Source organism: Siniperca chuatsi, linkage group LG24 (genome assembly GCF_020085105.1).
Source record: "Siniperca chuatsi isolate FFG_IHB_CAS linkage group LG24, ASM2008510v1, whole genome shotgun sequence".
Lineage (NCBI taxonomy): Eukaryota > Metazoa > Chordata > Actinopteri > Centrarchiformes > Sinipercidae > Siniperca > Siniperca chuatsi.
Window position 1 is genome coordinate 8,018,625 of NC_058065.1, and position 19,990 is coordinate 8,038,614.

The 19,990-nt window shown below is 40.5% G+C and overlaps 1 protein-coding gene across 3 annotated transcripts in view; it reads left to right on the forward strand.

The window, feature by feature from the left end:
- LOC122872202 overlaps window positions 1-19,045 on the forward strand; it is a 76,525-nt gene extending 57,480 nt beyond the window's left edge. Inside the window, exons 1-5 of one of the 3 annotated variants that reach the window (XM_044188120.1) lie at window positions 14,418-14,778; window positions 14,909-15,195; window positions 17,290-17,556; window positions 17,650-17,790; window positions 17,885-19,045. In XM_044188120.1, the coding sequence (XP_044044055.1) occupies window positions 14,922-15,195; window positions 17,290-17,556; window positions 17,650-17,790; window positions 17,885-18,051 (849 nt within the window). In that variant the 5' untranslated portion in view covers window positions 14,418-14,778; window positions 14,909-14,921 and the 3' untranslated portion in view covers window positions 18,052-19,045. Of the gene's footprint in view, window positions 1-14,417; window positions 14,779-14,908; window positions 15,196-17,289; window positions 17,557-17,649; window positions 17,791-17,884 lie in introns of those variants that run through there. The other 2 variants (XM_044188122.1, XM_044188121.1) reach the window with 2 other exon arrangements.
- Window positions 19,046-19,990: the final 945 nt, after the last annotated feature.

Sequence of the window (19,990 nt, forward strand, 5' to 3'; positions counted from 1 at the left end):
TCAAACAAGTCGCTTGAACTGGATTCTGGTGCATGCAAGAGTGCTTTGATGTGTCCAGACTGCACGCATTGTCAACGTATACATGTGTTGTTGAGGCTTTAGTGAACGTGGATCCTTAAAATACATAAATTAAAGAATAATCACTGTGGGACCCGGCACAGACATCAATACTTAATATCAATGTTATTTAGATTCTAGTCAAATAATGTCTAACCAAGTATCCTGATAGTTCACAGTCCAGTGTTTGAATGTTTTTACCTTTTAAGATATGTAGCTGTCAGCCAGAGTGGCAGTGGGTGAGCAGGAAGAAGTTCAGTGTCTTGCTGAAGGACATCTGGAGAGGCTAAACGGCTTTTGATGGATACACACTGGCTGTCTGCTGGGAAAGAACCTGTGACCTTTCCGATAAAGGAAGGTCTCTGTACCCACTAGGCCACCCGGCCACCTCATTTCTTTTTTATAGACAAGAACCAAGGTCAAGAACATGTGTGTGTTACATTTGCAGTATGCAGGAGCAGGTCAAATAGAGGTAATGTAGGGTTTTAACGCTGATTATGTCCATGATCTCTGTACAAATAGTATGGATGACTCTGCAAAATGACCATGTCTGCCCAGGTTTGATAGGATAGTTCAATACCAACAGTGGAAAATAACCAATTCCAATTCTTTAAATTAAGTGCTTCTTTCATACACTTGTATTTTTGGAGTACACCACTACTTCCACATAAGTACCTTTTTGATGCAGTATTGTATTCAACTACTTTTGGAAAGGTAAAAATAAAATAAAGCTGACAGCTGACAAGCTGTATCTTCTATTTTAGTTAGCTTTCAATCTCTCTTCCTTTTCATTGCACTTTGCAGAGCATCATTGAAATGGATGTGGATTGGCTGTTCATATTAAGATTGTGACCAACTTTAGCCCTGCGTGAAAAGCTGACAAGCTTTTTATCTTTTACTCCAACTAGACTTCCTGGATTGTCTCACCGGTACCTTAAGCAACACCCCCCACAAACACAAAATAGTTAGTTACTTTTTTGCTTTTGGTTGAGTAGTTTTTGACACAAGTAATACTTCTCCTTCTTGAGTCGCATTCAAAGAAAACTACAGAAATAACAGAAATTATTTCTGTAGTTTTGGAAATCCTTCCTATTGGTAATAATGGCTTGTACTCACAACATATCTTTCAGTCCAGTGTGAACACATATTTAAAATTCTCGCTTTCTATAATATCTGTGCATGGCAACAACTAGTTAAGGTTAGGGCAAATAAACTATGGTCATGGTTAGGGAAGATTGTGGTTACAATTTTAAAAAAAGGCAAACAGGTCTGATTGCAGGTCTGTGACAGGACATGAGCTTCAGTCGTCTGCTTGAAAGTCTGACCCGCTATGTGCGCATCCACCACCTCTACCTCCATACCCTTACTTCCTGCCTTGTCGCACTGGATGTAAATTGTGAGGGGCCAAATTTCTCATGCCACACGTCCATTTTTTTCTTTCTTTCTTTTCCTGCTCATACTCTCATACATTTTTGGTGGGAAAAAAATTGCCACTCATTGAAATGATCAGACAGTCCCTATCTTTGGGTATTCTGGTGGCTCATTTGGCTAAGGCACATCATCACACCATCTTCAAAATCACAAAATTCCTTTTACTGTCAACCACAAAATATAACGTGTAAACATTTTTAAAAAGACTACAGACATGTAGGCAATACATGCATGATTTGCATGGTGATGAATGTATCTACCTTTACTGTGTTGATGTGTGCCCTATGATGCAATATCTAGCTCTAGATAGAGGCCAATAACAGTAATAGATTATTAATGAGACTTTAGAACTGAAGTAGAGAGTTTTGAAATGTCCACAGGTGGGTATTCCAGCAGACTGATCCCCTACTGCTTCAGCACTGCCGTAATGAGACACCCAGTGTGTAGACAGGGAGGCAGCAGGAAAAGAGACAGCGCAGAGCAAACTTCCACTGAGCCAAAGATCTCAGCAGCACCCTAAGAGGTTTCACTCCTGTGATGCTTATTAATTCTGAAAATGAAATTAGGTTAACAGCGCTGAGTGGTTCAGAAACAGCCATCAGCGGTATAGTGTGTATTTTGATCTGCGGATAGAGAACGCATTAGAGTTTTTGAGATTCTGAAATTAGTGGAGATTTGTGGAGCAAGATATCCATGATTTTAAAGGTTCTGTATATGAGATTCTGAACATCAGTATAGCAGTAAACAACTATTTGCTATGTAAAGATATAGTGGAGTAATGGCATCCTAAGCAGAGAATGATGTCACACCCCTCTGCCTGTATTGTTATCAGAACCTTTCTGTGCTTTGTCTATACAGCCAGTCCGGCCGCGCGTGCAAGTGAGTTTCTCCTGTGTTTCTTTTCTCATCTAACGCGGTGAATTAAGGATTTATTTGGACCAAACCAGAGTTGGTGATTGTTGGAACAGTGAAAAGACTAACAAAGACAGTTTTGGTGAGTTTTATTTTGTTTCTGTTCAGTTTGAATGTAGTGTGTTTTAAGGTGATCTGCGAGGTAAAAATTACTGTTTTTCTCAATGGAGTCTGGCGCGTTTTGTCAGTGACGATTCTGAAGTTACCATACACTGCATTTTATTTACTTGTATGTTTGTTCTATATCTAGTGTTGTCTTAAATACAGTCTCACCTAAAGGTCCATGTAGTAGCTGAGCTTTTATTCATATCACATGATCTTCATCAGAAGTTTTCGTGGACTTTTACTTTTTCAAATTTCTGTCTGTCGCTCTGAAACTTTGTCGAGATTCCCAACAATAGGTTTTTAGGTTAGCATTCCTTTGCAAAATCATGAGCGTAATTGTACCGCAATGCTGAAATCTAGTAGCTAATATAACATTATTTTACATTTTTTGTTAACATTATACAGGGTTGCCAACAGCTCTCATCTCTCTCAAATCCATCTGACAAATCTCACGCCAAATTAGAGCTAGCCTCAAAGCCAAAATACGATTATAGGCTATATGTTAAATAGGCTTTCTCTGCACACAAGACAAAGTCGGAACATCAGGATTTTTTCCAGAGCCCAAAGCGTACAGTTTTAGTTGACAAAGGCGTACACACACACCACTCCAAAATCAAAAAATACCTTCCATGTATGCAGTTTTGCCTCACTTAGATTAATTAGGCTCACCAATAATGTGACGCTAGAACCGCCACTACAAATATGAAAATTAAATCATCATCATGCATTGGTATTTATCAGACAGTACCATAACAGCTTAATTTAGCTACCAAGGTGTCAGAAGATGAATTGCCTTTATAGTCTTATCAGTAAAGATAGATAGAGTAGGTTGTTTATTAGCCACATGACCAACACTGGTGGAATATGTTTTTCGTACAGTATGTTATACTCTGGAGCACAAACACATACATGGACAGCAGACAATCTACGTATTATCATGATACAGTCAACATATTATCACAGAAACATAGCACACACAACCATATACAGTAGGTACATGGTAATGCATCTCAGTAGTATGTGAGGAGGGGGCTAGTTGGAGGAGTCCTGATGGCTAACAGCTAGAAACAGCTGTTTGTGAAGCTGTTATGTGTGAAAGCAGAATCAAAATCAATAAGAAAAATATGATAAATCCAAACAAATAGTTCAGTTAAGAATTCTTAACTTCTCTTCTATTTTTAGGTTGGCTTTCTAGTTTAATAGGAGTGATGACCCCGACCCCGAGGCCTACTCATAAAATGCACCAACTTCACCGATACCAAATCTCGCTCCAAACAACACTGAAAACTTGGCAGCCCTGCTGTATGAATGAAGTGACATGAAATGGCAATTTGGTTTGATAATGAGGCCAGCAAACTCCATGCGGACAAAGAAGCAAATGTGTCAAATTGTCAGTGTTTTTTATATTTCTGTCATTAAGGTGACAGCCTTTTGCAGAGCAATTTCCAATGAGTGCAACGGCAGGCTTAGCTTCAAACCATCCGTCATTAACCTTACAAGTTAACCATAGTAATAAGGCCAAAGGTCAGAGCCATAGTAATTCAAGCCAAAAGGAAAATAAAGAGTTAAGGAGGAAAAATCCAGTAGCAATGGATAAACCTGACATGAACTCAGTTTATAATTCATGACAGTGGGATAGTGAATCACTCCATCAAGACAAATTTTAAGCTTGGCATTTCTTTATAAAAATAATCTATAAGAATATTAAAGTAAATATTTCTTCCATATTATATGTAGTTTGTTAAATGTGTCACCCTGCATGTTACCTTCTCATCCTCTTCTCTATAATTGCCTCTGTTAATCCAATCTACTTTTCATGGACAAGTCAGAGTTTTTGTGTAGAATTAATATTCAAAGTGTCAGAGTATGTTTCATGCTTTATTCTTATGCTCTAATGCTTCTTAGTTATTTGTTTTATGTTTCTTAATGCATGACATGAAATATAAATTTGCTCATCCCGGCGTGCCACTAACACTGCACAAATTATTGCTTCAATAATTTGCATTTCACCGTTATTTGATTTTTATCTGCGAGACGGAAATGAAGGCCTTTAATTTTATGACTCATACATATCACTTTTTGGGCTTAATCTGATTGTACAGTATGGATCATATTGAAGAGGAAATCTGAAATATGATTTTTGTTGTTGGTTTGTTTTTATTTAGATGACAGCTTTGGTGCCAAAGATGCTTCACTGCAGTCAGTCAAACAAATGTTTGGATGGTACTGTGATGGTTTCTTACTTGGATCTTTATCTTTAAAGCTGCTATAATCATAATAATAAATGTTTTATATTTACAGTTGATCAAATGACTGTATGGGAAAGGTGTCTGTTGTCAGGTGATGTGACAGAGAATTATCACCCAACTCTGCAGTTCCCCTCAGCTCTACGGAGCGTTTTAGCATCTTTCAGCTCATTGTTTTGGTTTTACAGCCCTCAACTTTACTGTTCTGGTTTACTTTCACCGCTCTCGTCAGCGTCGTTTCTAGATTCCAAAAGCTCTAAGAACCCACTGTATGCTACCTGTCCAGACAGATAGCATACAGTGGGTAGACAGACAAAGTTAGCAGCTAGCACACCCCTTCCTGTTTTCCCGAGGATTTTTCCATATAACTAAGGGTTCTTAGAACTGCAAATGGAAAAGGCTTAATTGTGTTACATCAATTGGCATTAAAGTGAAGCAAAACCTACATTTGTGAAAATAATAATCCAGTGGATTATTACTTGGAAATTGACCTGCTTTCGGGAGAGCCGTTTCAAGAATGGTAATAAAAACATTTAAACCGTGGATGAAGTTATTAAACATTAATTATGGATCCTGTCATCTTCATGAACACAGAGGTGGTTCAGCAGCCCAGGACAGAATATGTTTCATGCTGGAACATGTTCAAGGGCCACTCAGAAGTCTTTCATAGGCTGCAAGTGGCCACTGAGCGGGACTTTGAGTACCACTGATCTACACTACCATGTGTCAGAGAGACCATCTGAGCACGTAATTAACTGGAGGAGTTGGCTCCTCTCACTCGCCGGGATGGCAAGAGTACAAAACTTTTCTTCAGTGCATGTTTGCATAGTGATAAGGAATATTTTATTGAAGGTGCGATACGGCCTTCCCCACAGAGGATGGAGGTAGTCTCTGCTTAAATCAGAACCACACATAACAAATGCAGGGCAGCGCATTGCAAGTGCTGCAGGCAAGATTGCTTACGCTCTCATCAGTGTCTGAACTCATCCAGGAACACATAAGTGAAATAGGGGTCATCACACTCGCACAAAGTTCCCTGTGTGTGTGTATGTGTGTGAGAGAGTGTGAGTGGGCATGTTGTGAAGGACGGCAAGTGAATGAAAATGCGAGGCAGCAAATCTCTGAGCAAATCCTTTGCCGTCTATTTATATATTCTTTTGAAAATCCTGGAGCTCCTCTCTCTTCCACTTTCATGGTTGATACAGCCTAGAAATGTAGCGTCGCTGCAATTCTGCTCAACTGCTCTGTGCTATTTTTATGGGCAACAACAATAGCTAACCATCATGGCCAACAACCATTAACAGCACTGGCACACATGGTTTTGTGCTACGTCCCCCATAGCGCTTGATGAAAGGTGCTGTTGAGAAACACAGCAACAAGCAGACGGTGATATTTGTTACCTGAATGATGCTTCAGGGCTTCGGTATAGTGGCCAAGAAATATGAGTGCACAGGTTTCTGCCCCATTGGCTAAGAGGAACATTTCCCCGCAGTCTCACAATTATTTTGCCGGCCTCTTCCCTCCCGTGAGGTGTGATTCTCCCCTACAGCTGTTTTTCATGCCTGTGTAAAGTATTGCCCTCCAGTCGCGTGCCGCTGCACTAAAATGCATCACACGGTGAGTTTGTAACTTCAGGAAATATGAGCATATGCGGTGCTTTATGTGTCAGGCCGCTCAGCTGCTGAGTGTTACGACACCTTAAGCCAACCGTGCCTGCCCACGCCGAACAATGGTCGCTCCTTCCAAATCAGGTCGGAGCATTTGCATAGAAATTGGTTCTAGATCGGGAGATGGGCCTCCAAAACGCTCACTCTCCTTCTTCTGCTCTCTCCCTTTCTGTGTCACACACACACACACACACACACACACACACACACAAATAAACAGAGTCATATAGAGAGTCTGTTCCTTTAAGGCCCAATCACAAGACACATGGAGCATTCCTCAAGGAAGTCAGAGGAGAGGACATGATGGAAAATAGATCTAAGGCGACCCTTCATGTTTACCAAAAGGGTGAGTGGCAACGAGAGAGGATTTAACATGCAGAAATTCTCTATACGGCATTCTCTTTTAAGATATCTGTAATTTACATGCCTTTGGTCCTCCAAACTCCATTCCCAGTTGTTTCATATTCATATGTTGATTATATAAGGAGGTCCTCAGAGTTTATCAGCCTTTAACAGCAAATATTCTTGTCATTTCTGCTTTCTTGTAGAGTAAATGGAAGAGACTGACTTGACAGAAGGGGGAGAAAGAAGGGACATATGGCTTTAGCAACAAATCCTCCAAAAGTCAGTTTGTCATAGCAGTCAGGTTGACATATATGAGCAATTTCTCTATCAACAAGATCTACCACCGCTATGGTTACAGGAATAGTTCAAAACGGCTGATCATGTACTGTATCTCCAGGTGGGTTTCGGTGGGCCGGTCTGAGCCACAAGTCCAGGGCTGTTTTTATCCCATCCTGAAAGTCCATCCTTGGAGACCTTCCTCTTTGCAGCATCTTTCTAAACAAAAACACTCTGCATGTGGAGAGAAATAGAATGAAACAAAAATATTGCACATATGGATGACTTGGGAGTGGATGCTTCCTAACAACATCCTCCTCCGTAAGAGGTCTTATAATTTATACAGCCACTACAGGACATAAACATAGTTTGTTTCAGGCATGTAAACAATCAATGATATAGTTTTTCTGGTGAGGACAGTCTTAGCCTTCGTCCACTGCAGAGTAGAGCTAGCAGGAGCCAAAATCTGTGGTCAGTCTTTCCCAAAACGCTCTCCTGCTGCCTGTATCTGTTGCTCTTATTGCCAAACTCTCACAGCCAGGGCAGATAAAACAGGAGACTGGCGCATTATCCTCCATAAACCTTCTTGAAGCCCATCTGAACTTTTACCACATCTTCCTGGATAGTGAAAAAGCATTTTGGATGAGCCAGGGTTGGAGGGAAGCTGGTAAATGTCAGAGGTTGATAGCTAAACTGCGGACAGAGCAGCGGGGGTCTGGATAAACGAAGCAGAGAAAATGGCATTCTGTTGTGGAGACACTCAGCTATAGTGACAGCTACCACAGCGGGCATCATGAGCTAATGCCAGGCTGCCTGATGCAGGTGTCTGAACCTAAAGAGCACCTTTCAGTCACATCTGCCATATCGGTGTGTGAGGGCTCCGCTGCTACGGCAGCTCGGCCATGTCAGGGTTGAAGCGGGGCTGCGAGTTAACAGATGGAAAGTTTTCTTCTCAGTTTGTGAATGTCGTGTGTGATTGCACCACTATTTTAGCCCTGACATCTTCAGAAAAGAACTCATCACCTTTACACTGTGATATATGAGCACGGAGCAGAAATTGTCCCGGTGTCAGAGAAACCTGACAAATGTCTCGCAGAGAGGAAAATCAGCCAGCTCGAGCAACTTTATGGAACATTATCTGCCAAGGACAGTTTGTTTTTGCACTAAGGTGATGATGTATAGCATTTCACAGCCAGCTTAGACAAGTGTTTCTTCAGTCTCTGGGCGAGCTGAATCTGATTCTGTTTAGATGTGATAATGGGCAATAAACAATTTTTGCAACATTACACACAAATGCCTTCACAACAGCTTCGTATCAACTGCATCAGACATTCATTAATAATGACTTAACACTGCTTTCATCCACGTATTGTATGTAACATAGCATTTGACAGTAATAAAACATGTCACAGTAGTTCTTGAAGATGTAACTGAAAGTGGCATACCATTTGATTTGTATTCATGAACGAGCCATGCAGCTGTTACAGAGCTCTTGTCAAGTCTTGTTCATGGAAAGTTGGTGTTAAGTGTTTGTCTGGACAACAGGAGCTTTGAGAAACCATGTTTTTTATTTTATTTTATGAATTGGTCATTGAAACGTTAAGTCTTTTATATCCCCAGTGGGTACATATAATCATATAATTATGATTATCTTCAACTGGTTGGATTTTCTGGCTTTAAATGTAGTTATTATTTACCTTGAGTGATTAAATTTGATTTTAAATTTCACTGAAAAGTGGCTGACACACAGCATAGCGACTCCAGGTGCTCCATCTGACTGAACACGGTATAATAGGTTCCTAAATAAAAAAACAGAAAGAGGAAGGAGACTACTATTGAAAGAACAATCTGTGCTATAAAGTATTCACTTGAGGGAACAGACCACTGATGGGATGTTGAATAAACCATAAAAAAATCCGTTTTTGACAACTGAGCTTGGCAGGTATAGGACTGTTTCTGATCCAGCTTTGTTTCCCTCTATAATTTCAATTAGCAGCAGATCATGAGTTTGCTCTTAAGTGATTTGGACTCTGAACACAGCCCCATAGAGCTGCCACTTAAATGTTTCCTGGAGTGCAAAATTCGCATTATGTGTTTGACAAAAGACAAAAACCCTGCTCTCGCAGAGACTAAATGTTCTGTCGGATTATTTATGCACTTGGCTTTTTGAAATTCTGAGAACTTTTACAGCAGGAAAAGAAGGGTACATGCTGGAGAGGTTGGCACTCGCCTGCTGTAATGGCCTACATAAAGGTAAGTTAACAGCAAGAAATGTTTTACAGCCAGTTGAAGGGAAGAATGTAAGGTACAAATCTCATACACCTCATGGCTTTGTATTAAATTTTACAGCATATGTAGAAGAGTCTCCCATGGATGTAGCACATAATATGAAGCAAGATTCAGGTGAATTCTGTCCAAAATGGATGGCTTCCAGCTCTCTAAAGAAATTCATCCCCTGCTCCTCTGCAAACGAGCCAGGACGTTAACACTATTGACATTAGCGATGTAGGTGTACTGGGCCGGGGAGGGGACAGCCAAGTGTGTGCTGAAGTCCCTCCGGCAGTATTCAACGTTTGTCTCCGTGACCCAGAATTACCTCCTGACAAAAGTACTACCTCATTTCAATGCTAATGTGCTGTTATGGGTATTTTCAAAGCGTTGCTGCTATTTATTATGAATCAGCTTACCTTAGAGGCGCCGGTTAATCCTGTAGATCCCTGCACAGCTGCTGTGCACCAAGAGGTCATGGAGATAGTGTTTAAATAGACTCTGCATCCCTTATTATTCCAAGGGAACCGCTATAAGGCTGTACTCAGCTGACAGATTCACTATTTTCCCTTTTCCCTGCACATCTGGAAAGACGCTGCTTTCACATAACCGACCTCTTCTGATTGTTTCTTCATTACTTAGAAGCATCAAGTATCTGTTTGAACTCTACAGCTATAGCAACCAGTCGTAACCTGGAGGCTTGCAAGGCGCTGTCACCAACAATGACACTTTCTGAGCAGGTTTTGAAGAGAGGACAGCAAAAATAAAATGTATTTGGAATATGGACACTGTGTAATGGAAGAAAAAACAATCTCAAAGGGCCTCCAGCTGTTCACTTTAATAGACGTTAAGATATTGGAAAATGTACGTAGCTGTATACATGCCAGCAACAGCCAGTAGAGAAGAGTGTATGAATATGTATGTCATCCTTGTAGCAAAATATCAGAACAAAGTAAAACAATTTACCAAACTTGTCATCATGTTGGACGCGATCGTTCAGTCGGTGCCTAAAGTAAGACAGACACGGAGTCTCTGAATGAAAGCTTGCTTATTTCATTTTGTTTTGCACAGATTTGAGTGTGCCGATGCTTTTTTTCATTGAATTACTGTACCCAGCCCATCACTGCATCTTCATTCTGTATCTGTATATTTTGTGAACAGGTTAGGCCTAGGGTTGCAGAGGGAAACTCTTGACAGACTGTGGAGGAGAAATGATATAAACAAACAAGAAAAAACGACTAAATCTGTTTGTATGTCAAGATAAAGTCATAAAATAACAAATTAAATGCATCATTAAATATTAATGTCATGTCAGTTGTCAACAAATACAGGCTTTTATATTCACTCACAAAATTTGAATTACACTCTTCAGAGATGCAAGCTGCTCCAAAAATAGACCCGACATGTGAAGATAGCCGAATGGAGAAAAGAGCCGCCAGTAAAGCTTTAATTATGCTTCTCCAAAGACACATATAAACGTCTGGCGCAGAGGAGGGTGTTATGGGTAACTGTTGACGCGTCGTGCAGACCTGCGCGTCAAACAAGCTGGTCTGGAGGGGCGGCAGGCAGGTTCACAGAAGAAGAGACGTTATGTAAGTTGTACATACAAGTATAAAAGACTGAGCCTTGTGAACATCCTTGAACAACCACCGTGCGTTCGCTTACCTGCAGCCCGGGGAAGCACGTTTCAGCCTAGAGACGCTGAGGTCACGTGAGGCACATCAGCTAGAATGGCAGCAGATTTCTCAGCAGACATCAGAACCAGAGGTGGAAATGATGAATCACTTTGATGTTTCGAATTCAGTTCAAAGCTCAAATATTCAAAGCCACTGACACTATAGTTCAATCCGTTTTTCCAAGCTAAGCAGTCTCATTACAGTTCAAGTGCATGACATATCCATACTGTTAGTGATTGCATCACCGTTTATAACTCTGTGATGTCGCAGTGCAGTAGTAAGTTTAGTCTGTTGCTGTTCAGTTCAGAACAAAACTAGGCCTACCTTTGCACTGTTTATAAGGTTAATATCTCAACAGCCATCTATCTGCAACGGTTCAGTTATCACTTCACCAGTGAGGGGAGCTCCAATGCTAAAAGCTACTCAGTCAGCAACACTGATGATTAAGTACACTTAGTTCAGCTTGAGGATTTGGTGTTGAAGATATGTGTGTAATCAGAGCTGAATGTCTCACTCTCTGCTCTATACTGTAGTCTTGAACCGCTGCCAGGGAGCTTTAATGCAAAGGTTCAATATCTATTTAACTGCTCTGTCAAAACAGTTCGATCATTCCTCTTCTCCAGTCTTGCTAGTTTGTGCTTTCACTCTCGTATGCAGATAGGAGCTCTTGGTTTACTTCAAAATTATTAACACTCCACGTTTCAAGCAACCCTCAAGCCCACAGTGTTCACATTATTCATATCCCCTTTACGAAAAATATTGATCTGTATATTTGTTGACAGTGTGATGACTTCATAGTTAGAAAACCCCACTACAGGGCTTTCAACTCTTCGGCTTCTCCACCTCTGCAAATGGCAAAAGGTGATGTTGAGGTGAAGGCTGCCGTGCGAGAAACTGAGACAGCCTCTCTGCTTCTATCTTTCATCCCAGACATGTGAAGACTTTCCCCTCCAACCCTTACTTCTTTGTTGACATGCTTCATATCGCTTGCCGGGTCACGTTCGGAGAGAGCCCAGTCAGGTTTAATCACACTCTGCTTGTAGTGCTTCCAGCTGCCATCGCTGTAGCTGTGGAAAACCAGGAGAAAGTGGAGGTGAGACGAATACCAACCAGGATTGAAGTTCATGATTTCGCACACTGACAATGATCAGATAGTTAATGTGGGAAAGATCAAAAGGAAGGTGGTCAGGAGAATAAAATTAGACTTTCTTAATAAACCAAAACTCTTTGTTTTATGTGCAGATCATGTTGGGCTGTTTTTTATGTCCATTTTCCGCCACCAGGTGGCATTGTGCAATGACTCGGCTAATTTGGCCACCTTGGGCCAGTGTTGCCTGTTTGTTTAATTTATGTCAAAAATAATTGGAAGAAAACTGTTGTCCTGTGGGAATCCTGTTTGGATGATTTGGAGCCATGTAGTTAGCTGTGTTTCATTTGTGCTGCTCTAAACCATACTGGCCCAAATTTATTGAGGCTCTGCGGATAAAACTAATATTTATTTTAAATACAACATTTTCTACAAACTTATATAAGACTACCTGCTTTAAATCTCTGACCTTATGAGCTGAAATTGGTGTAAAAATGGAAAATAGGGGGGAAAAAAAGGAGAACAAATGAAATATGCCATTAAAATATCCTTGTGTCGACCTTTTCTCAAAGAGCTTTGATGCATCAGGAGAAGCAAAGAATTCAGGTGTGCTGCTCTCTGTTCTTTTCACCCTGCTGCCCCCCTCCTCATGTGATGCACATGCACGACCCGATGAAGGAGACGGCCGTCGGCGACACGCTGCACGCCTCAGGCTGTTTCACCAAGCATCAGCCATAGTGACACCACTTATCTGCTGCCGTGTTGCCACATATGCTGCTCTGCTCCCTGCTGCATTCCAATGTGGCAACACTGACATCTCTTGGCCTGCTGGAAAACTGTCACAGGACTGCATGGACACATAATGTATGTCCCTGGAGTCTGACCTCCACAATCAATAGGAATCTCAGCTTAGAATCACGTCGTTTTTTTTAAGGATAATTTGAGGTAAAAGTATTGAAATTCCTTAACCAGAAACAAGAAAGTAATTTGGCTGCACACCCTAATCTCTGACCAATCTGAAACTGAATGTCAGAATACATTTTCTTCTAGTCCAGAACTCAGAGCAACATAAATCATTGTTTGTGGAGTAAATACAATCCTGGGAAATCTGCTCTGTCTTACATAATTATATCAGCTGACGGAGAAGACTCATACAGCGACGCCGCATTTATACAATGGAGTAAACAAGACACTGCAAGTCTGCAAGATCTTATGAACAACAGTGATAATTTGGTAAAAACATGAATAAATCATGTTGCTGAGCAGACTTCTTTGTTGTTGGGTGAAAACAATGCAACTCCATGGTGATGTTTTTCATATCTCAACTTAAATGAAGATAAAACAATGGGTTGGCAAAAAAGTATGATGGACATTAAATACCTATTCAGTTCAACTCTTTAATATAGTAGTAAAAATGAGAAAACTACTGTATCTTTATAGAAATTCATTACTTTATGATTTTCCCCCCCTTTTAATGATGTTTATATAAAATATAAAGGGAAATTTAGTTTGATGTTAAGCCTGGAAAGGTAAGTAAGTAAGTAAAGTTTATTCATATAGCACCTTTTTTAGATCACACGTCACAAAGTGATTCACAGTAAAGGGCAAAAGAAAGACACAAAAGTAGTTTTAAACTTTTGGAGCAAGAAACAACAAACAAACCCTGACCAGAGGACTTTAATGACCTACTGTATGCAACATGCGACTGCAGTAGATGTCTAATGTAGGAAGGAGCCTGACCATGCAGAGCTCCAGAAGTAATCACAAGAGTATCTGAATTTGATGTGGAGCCACTATAAAGAAATCACGATTGGTGTCACATAAGACCATTTTAAATACCTGGTCAAAAACTTTGCAGCAGCATTTCTGGACCACTTGATCCAGGGGTGTCTTGGTAAGACAGGTGAAGAGGGAATTACAAAATGGGATGAACTAAAAGCATGATTAATCATCCCCATCTCAGTTTGGGACAAAATAGGTCTGAGTTTAGCAGTATTCCCCAGCTGGAACGAACCAAACACTTCACATGCTGCTTAAAGACTTACGTATTCTCCACATTTGTGCCTAAACCAAACCAAAGTGTCAGGGCATAAAATATGTTTATCCTAGTCCCTAAAAATAAACCAAAAAATATACATACGTTTATGCCAATTCCTAAAATAAATACACTTTTGAGACTGTCGCTCACCCTCAACAGTCTAGATGTCTGCGTATCAACTAGAGTGCGTCTTGAGAACATATTACTTAATAAATAACATTTTTGTAATTAATTCGACCATCTGCATATTTATGTAAATGTAGTTTGGTGGGTTTAATTTACAAAGTGTCGCGGTACTGCGAGTGCGGCCAGCAGGGGCGCTAGTTGTCACTTTGCCTTTGTGTCCGGCTGGTAAATAAAGCACAGAAGGTAGAACCACGTGTCGCTCGCGCATGCGTACTGCTTATTTGTCATTGTCGGCTTCTGTCTGTCACTTCGGGGAGATTTTGAGGAAACACCAGGAAGTGATTTATTATAACGCTATAAAGGCAAACATGCAAGTGAATTTTAGTGCTTGTACAGTTTAAAACAATAGAGAGACTTTTGGTTGCATGGGAGTCACTGAGCAGGATAATCAGTGCCATTTGCAACAATAATAAGGCTAGTGGTAATTATCTTTATAGTGAAACTATTTGTCCAGGTACTGAATTGTTTTGAAGCATCTGAGTGGGTAAATGTACCTCATATTTAGTTTTTGCGCTGAAATGTAATGTGAGCACTTCATGGATGCACAGGATATTGCTTACCGGAGCATTATCTTGATAATGTGTATGGAGTTTTAATCTAATCATAAACTCCAGGTGAAGCTCTCAGATGGAGGCAGTGTGTGAGCAGGGCCATGGAGGTGATGATGATGAGGAGGAGCAGGCAGGAGCTGAAGAAGCCATGCTGTGGTCCATCCAGGAGGCTCTGGAGAGGCAGACCCTGCAGATAGGAGCATCGGCCTGCGGGGCCACGGCTGTGGTGGATGTGCTGAAGGCCCTGGGCGTGGATGTGGCCCCTGAGGAGGCAGACCGCTGCGTCCAAACGCGCCTGAGGAGGAACGAGTCACCGCTGCCCGACTACCTGCTGTCCCGGAGTGAAGCCGGTAAATCCTGATATACAGGTGCTAAAACAAGACCCACAACACTTTCAGCACAGCACAAGTCTGAATTACATGCTGTCAGACTGATGTAAAGGCAGTGGTGGAATGTAGCTAAGTACATTTACTTTATAAGGTAATGTCTCTTAAGGACAAATTCAAGGTACTTATACTTGAGTATTTCAATTTTATGCAACTGTCTACTTCTACTGCACTACATCTCAGAGGCCAATAATACTACATTTGTCTGACAGCTTTAGTTACTAGTTACTTTTCATACCCTTCCTGTCCAGTGAAAACCTTCAACTCCAAATCTGGTGATTTTGAATGTTTCTGATAAACTGAAGGATGAAGTGTTCCTTTATGGGTTGAGAAAATTCTCCTACTTCTTAAGCTAAATAAACAATTTAGACCCCCCCTCGGATCAGCTGGAAAATGCATCGTCACAAAGCTGAAAACTGGACTGTTTTTCTGAGCTCATGAAAAGTTGACTTTTTATAGATAGTTGGTTCTCACAGGATAGCGACGCTACAAACATATGGTGAGCCCATAGATTATGATGCATTGCTGTAGATTAAACTACCCAACAGTATATAAAGTAGTTAAAATCTACAGCAGTAAAATGCAACATACACATTAATGCAGCAGTAATATTAATCCAAAACATCATATATAATAGTTAAACACTGACAGGGAGCATTTTACTGCATGAGAACTTTTACTTTTGAGGTTCTGAATGCAGGACTTTTACTTGTAGTGGAGTATTTTCACATTGTGGTATTAGTACTTTTATATATAGCGTAGAGACAGATTAAAATGCACATCTTGTTCCGCCTCCCACGGTAATAAATGTATCAGTAAATTATCATCTCTCACACAAGAAAGTCAGTTTTTAATAAACCACCAGTGACACCATAATGACTCTTCCTGTAACGGGTCTGTCATGTCTGAATAGAGCCGTAATGAACATTTACGTAATAGATGCCTATGTCTGAGTGTCAAAAATCCATCACGAGCCAGCGGTGTTATGTATTCCATGTCTGAAAAGGGCTATTTTTGATTGTTAGACCTTCATAATGAATTTGTACATAAACATTTTAAAGGATTCATTACATTGTTTGACTGCTTTGAAAGTACAGTGACAATATATTTTTAAGGTTACATTTGAATACTTTACTGTGCATTGTATCTGGATTATTTTGACAACAGGGCATTCTTTTTGACAATGACCAGAAAGATGAGAGTCAAAATAAAGGCAGAACAAAGAACAGATTGAACCCGCAAGAACACAAGGTTAACATTATGAAGAGTGTACAAGCTGACTAAACAAACAGAGAATCAAAAGAAAAGACAATAGAAAGAAAAAGAAAAACCCAGCCCTACCTAGGAGCTGCTTTAGATCAGTCCTATTTGAGCTGTTTAGTGGAGAGTGATAGTTATCATTTTTTATTGGCATTGTCTTCTTCATGTAACTTTTCAAAGTACTAGTAGTCTATGAGGCATCCCACAGGCAGAAAAGTAGACCTAAAGTTTACAGTATATCAGTCTTGTGTGGCTCAGTGGCTCAGGTTAGTGGTGCAATTCTGTATCTGCCTGTGCTAAAGTGTCTATTCATGGTACTTAAAAAGCATTCACTAAATTGTCAGATATAAACTATAAACACTTGGCATGAGCTTAAAGCTACCCTCTCCAAACTGTGACATTTCAGGTAATGAAATGTTAATACATAAAGGATGACTTTGTATAGGTGCGTATATTAGCCAGGCTCCACAGACTAATATTTCAGGTGTCACAGATGCTAGCAGGGACTATAACTCCTCCGCTGAATGAGGCTCTGTAACGTCTTGAACCCATAAGCGCGGTTTCCTGCCAGTGTGACAGCTGGCTGCACTGCCAACCAGGCAAAATTCAAAAGTACCCTCTTGAATTAGACAAAGACTTTTATGTCTCTCAGAGGAGCGACTGTAATTGACTTTTTCAGCTGTGTTACACAATTTTTGCGTTGACATTTCAGGCGTTTAGCTCCAGCTGTCATGGGGATCTGCGTGGAAAAGGAACACACCTGTAATCATTGATGTCAGACATAGCAACTTCTTTTAGGTGCGACTCACGCTCAGCTCATCCAAGGAGCAGAGGAGGCCAGTAAGGGGGAGGTAATGGGTCGCTTCTTCCACCTTCACCCTCGGCGGCTGGTCAGACTCGTCCCCTGGCTCGCACACTGGATCCGAAGCGGTGCTGTTCCCGTGGCGACCATGAACATGCAGCTGGCTGTGCCCGAGGGAGAGGAGGTGCCTGACGCCTGGCACCATCAACTTATATTTGGCGTTGCACCAAATGCTGTTTTCATGACCAATCCTTTAGATGTAGGTGAGTAAGGGCAAAGAAACAACTCTTAATTTTTAGGAGAATCATGTCTCCTGATCTTGATGCGTAATTTTTGTGTTAAATTCCTATTTTCAGTAAGTGAGGGAGAGGTGCACCAGAGACTCTGCAGTGAATCTGTGTTGCTGATTCGTCGAGCAGACGTCCTGCAGCGACTGACGCCTGATTGCTGTCTGTCCAGCTTATCTGACCCGCGGTGGAAAGCCCTGGATATCGAGGGTGAAGCAGTTAATTGTGCTTTTGTTTATGCAGATTTTTCACCTGCTATGCAAACATGTCCTTAGTGTTTTTCTCCCTATATTCTTCCTATTAGGTCAAGTGAGGCAGATGCGCCTAGAAGAGGAGCAGGAACAAGATGGAGTCAAGTTAACACACATCACGATCCCCGCAGCGTACAGTTCAGGCATCACACTCTTCGCCCTACGACAGTCACAGTTAGGACAAGAACTCCTCAATGCTCCTGAACTCCCTTTGTTGTGACCGGACTGTCACGCATGGACTCATTTATTGCGATATGAAAAATAAAACATATAGAGATAATGTAACACTTTATTGATCACATTGTTCAGGATCAGCAGATGTCCACCCTGCTGAAGTGAAATGGTGGCTGAGACTGACCTCTGAAGTCCTGGAAGAGAGAGTGAGCAACAAAATATCACATGATGTTTTACTGTACTAATGACGCTGTTGTTGCAAATGGCAGGTTGAAGCCACATACACATTTACACAGTAAGAGAATACATTACAGATTTGCGCAAGTGACATAAAGAGGATACAAAATCAAAAAGAAACAAAACCACAGAAATCAATTGTTGATACTCATTATTAATACAACATCTGTTCTCTAGTTGCAGAAGCACCCTCTTGCACCTTTTGCAGCAAGTGCCCACATGTGAGGCTTCATTTGCCAGCTGCTTTCTGCCATCAAACAGCTGCAAAACGTGTACATACATTTCTATCACTGATGCCTGTTGTTTTTTTCCCATGCATTATTTCTTGTCAATTGCTGCATCCAGACTCTTAACTAGAGCTTAAAAAAGCAGATCGCATCAGTCCCTATTTGGCCACTTTACACCGTCTTCCAGTTAACTTTAGGATTGACTTTCAGAATGTATTGATTTCTTTCAAAGCAATAAATGGCAGAGCTCCAGCTTATATTTCAGAGCTGTTATGTCCTGATGGTCAAAATCTTATATCAGCAGACTGAACTCCTCTGATTGCTCCAAAGGCCACATTAAGCACTAAAGGTGGTGGAGTCATTTTAGCCAGGGTGCTTAGATGTTGGCACAATTAAAGAAAAATATCCATCTGTTTTTCCCCAAGAGGCAGCTCACTTTTCCACACTTTGAGTCAGTTCTATGTTTTATGTTATGCCGAGCTTTCTGTTTGTCTGATGTACTGTAGGATACATTTGTGGTCTTTTAGACTAGTTGTGAATCAGCCTGCATAAAATAAATTTTGTCTGCATAAATGATAGGGTTGTATGGAGGTGACTGTTGGCCAGTGGGGGAAGAAGTATTCAGATCCTCTACTGTAAAAATACTCCATTACAAGTAAGAGTCCTGCATTTCAAATCTAACTTAAGTAAAAGTAGCATTATGAAGTAATAATACTTTATCAGGAGTTTATCAGACAGCTTTAGTTGCTAGTTTCTTTACTAATTAAGATCTTTGCACACTCTGAATTGATTAGTCAATGAATTCACTGACAGGAAATTACGTGGCAACTATTTTGATAATTGTTTAAGCCATTCTCCATGGTTCCAGCTTCACAAATATGAGGATTTGCTGCTTTTATTTTAATTGATTTTGAATCATTTTGAGGTTTGGTCTATTTGTTGGATAAAACAAGCATTATGAAGATGTCACTTTGGACTCTGGGCATTTATCACTATTATCTGAATGTTTACAAACCAAACAGTCAGTTGATTAATGGAGAAAATAATCAGGAGATTAATGCATAATGAAAATAATACAAATGAGTTAAAAACTAGCTCCACCTCAACCAACTACAACTGCAAAATCCTGCTTTTACATTAATGCATGAGTACTAATAATTAATGATATAATATATAATATTTTTTCTGCATTGAGTACTTTTACTTTTAATACTTTGAAGTACATTTTCCTGATTATACTTCAATGCAGTATTTTAACAGGGTGGTATTAGTGCTTTAACTTAGTAAAGTAAAGGATCTGAAGGCTTCCTCCACCTTCCTTATTGTCTTTTTGCACAATGAAACTAGTAGCAGACGAATTTAACCTCAAAAGCAGCAGTGGCTCTTAATTTTTTTGTAAATAAATTAAATGTATTTAACAATGTTAGTGTGCCTCAGGAGGGGATAAACAACAAAACTACATCTTCTCTTGCGTGAAACCGAGGGGAACACACTGGTATCACTAATTAACTACAATTCCCA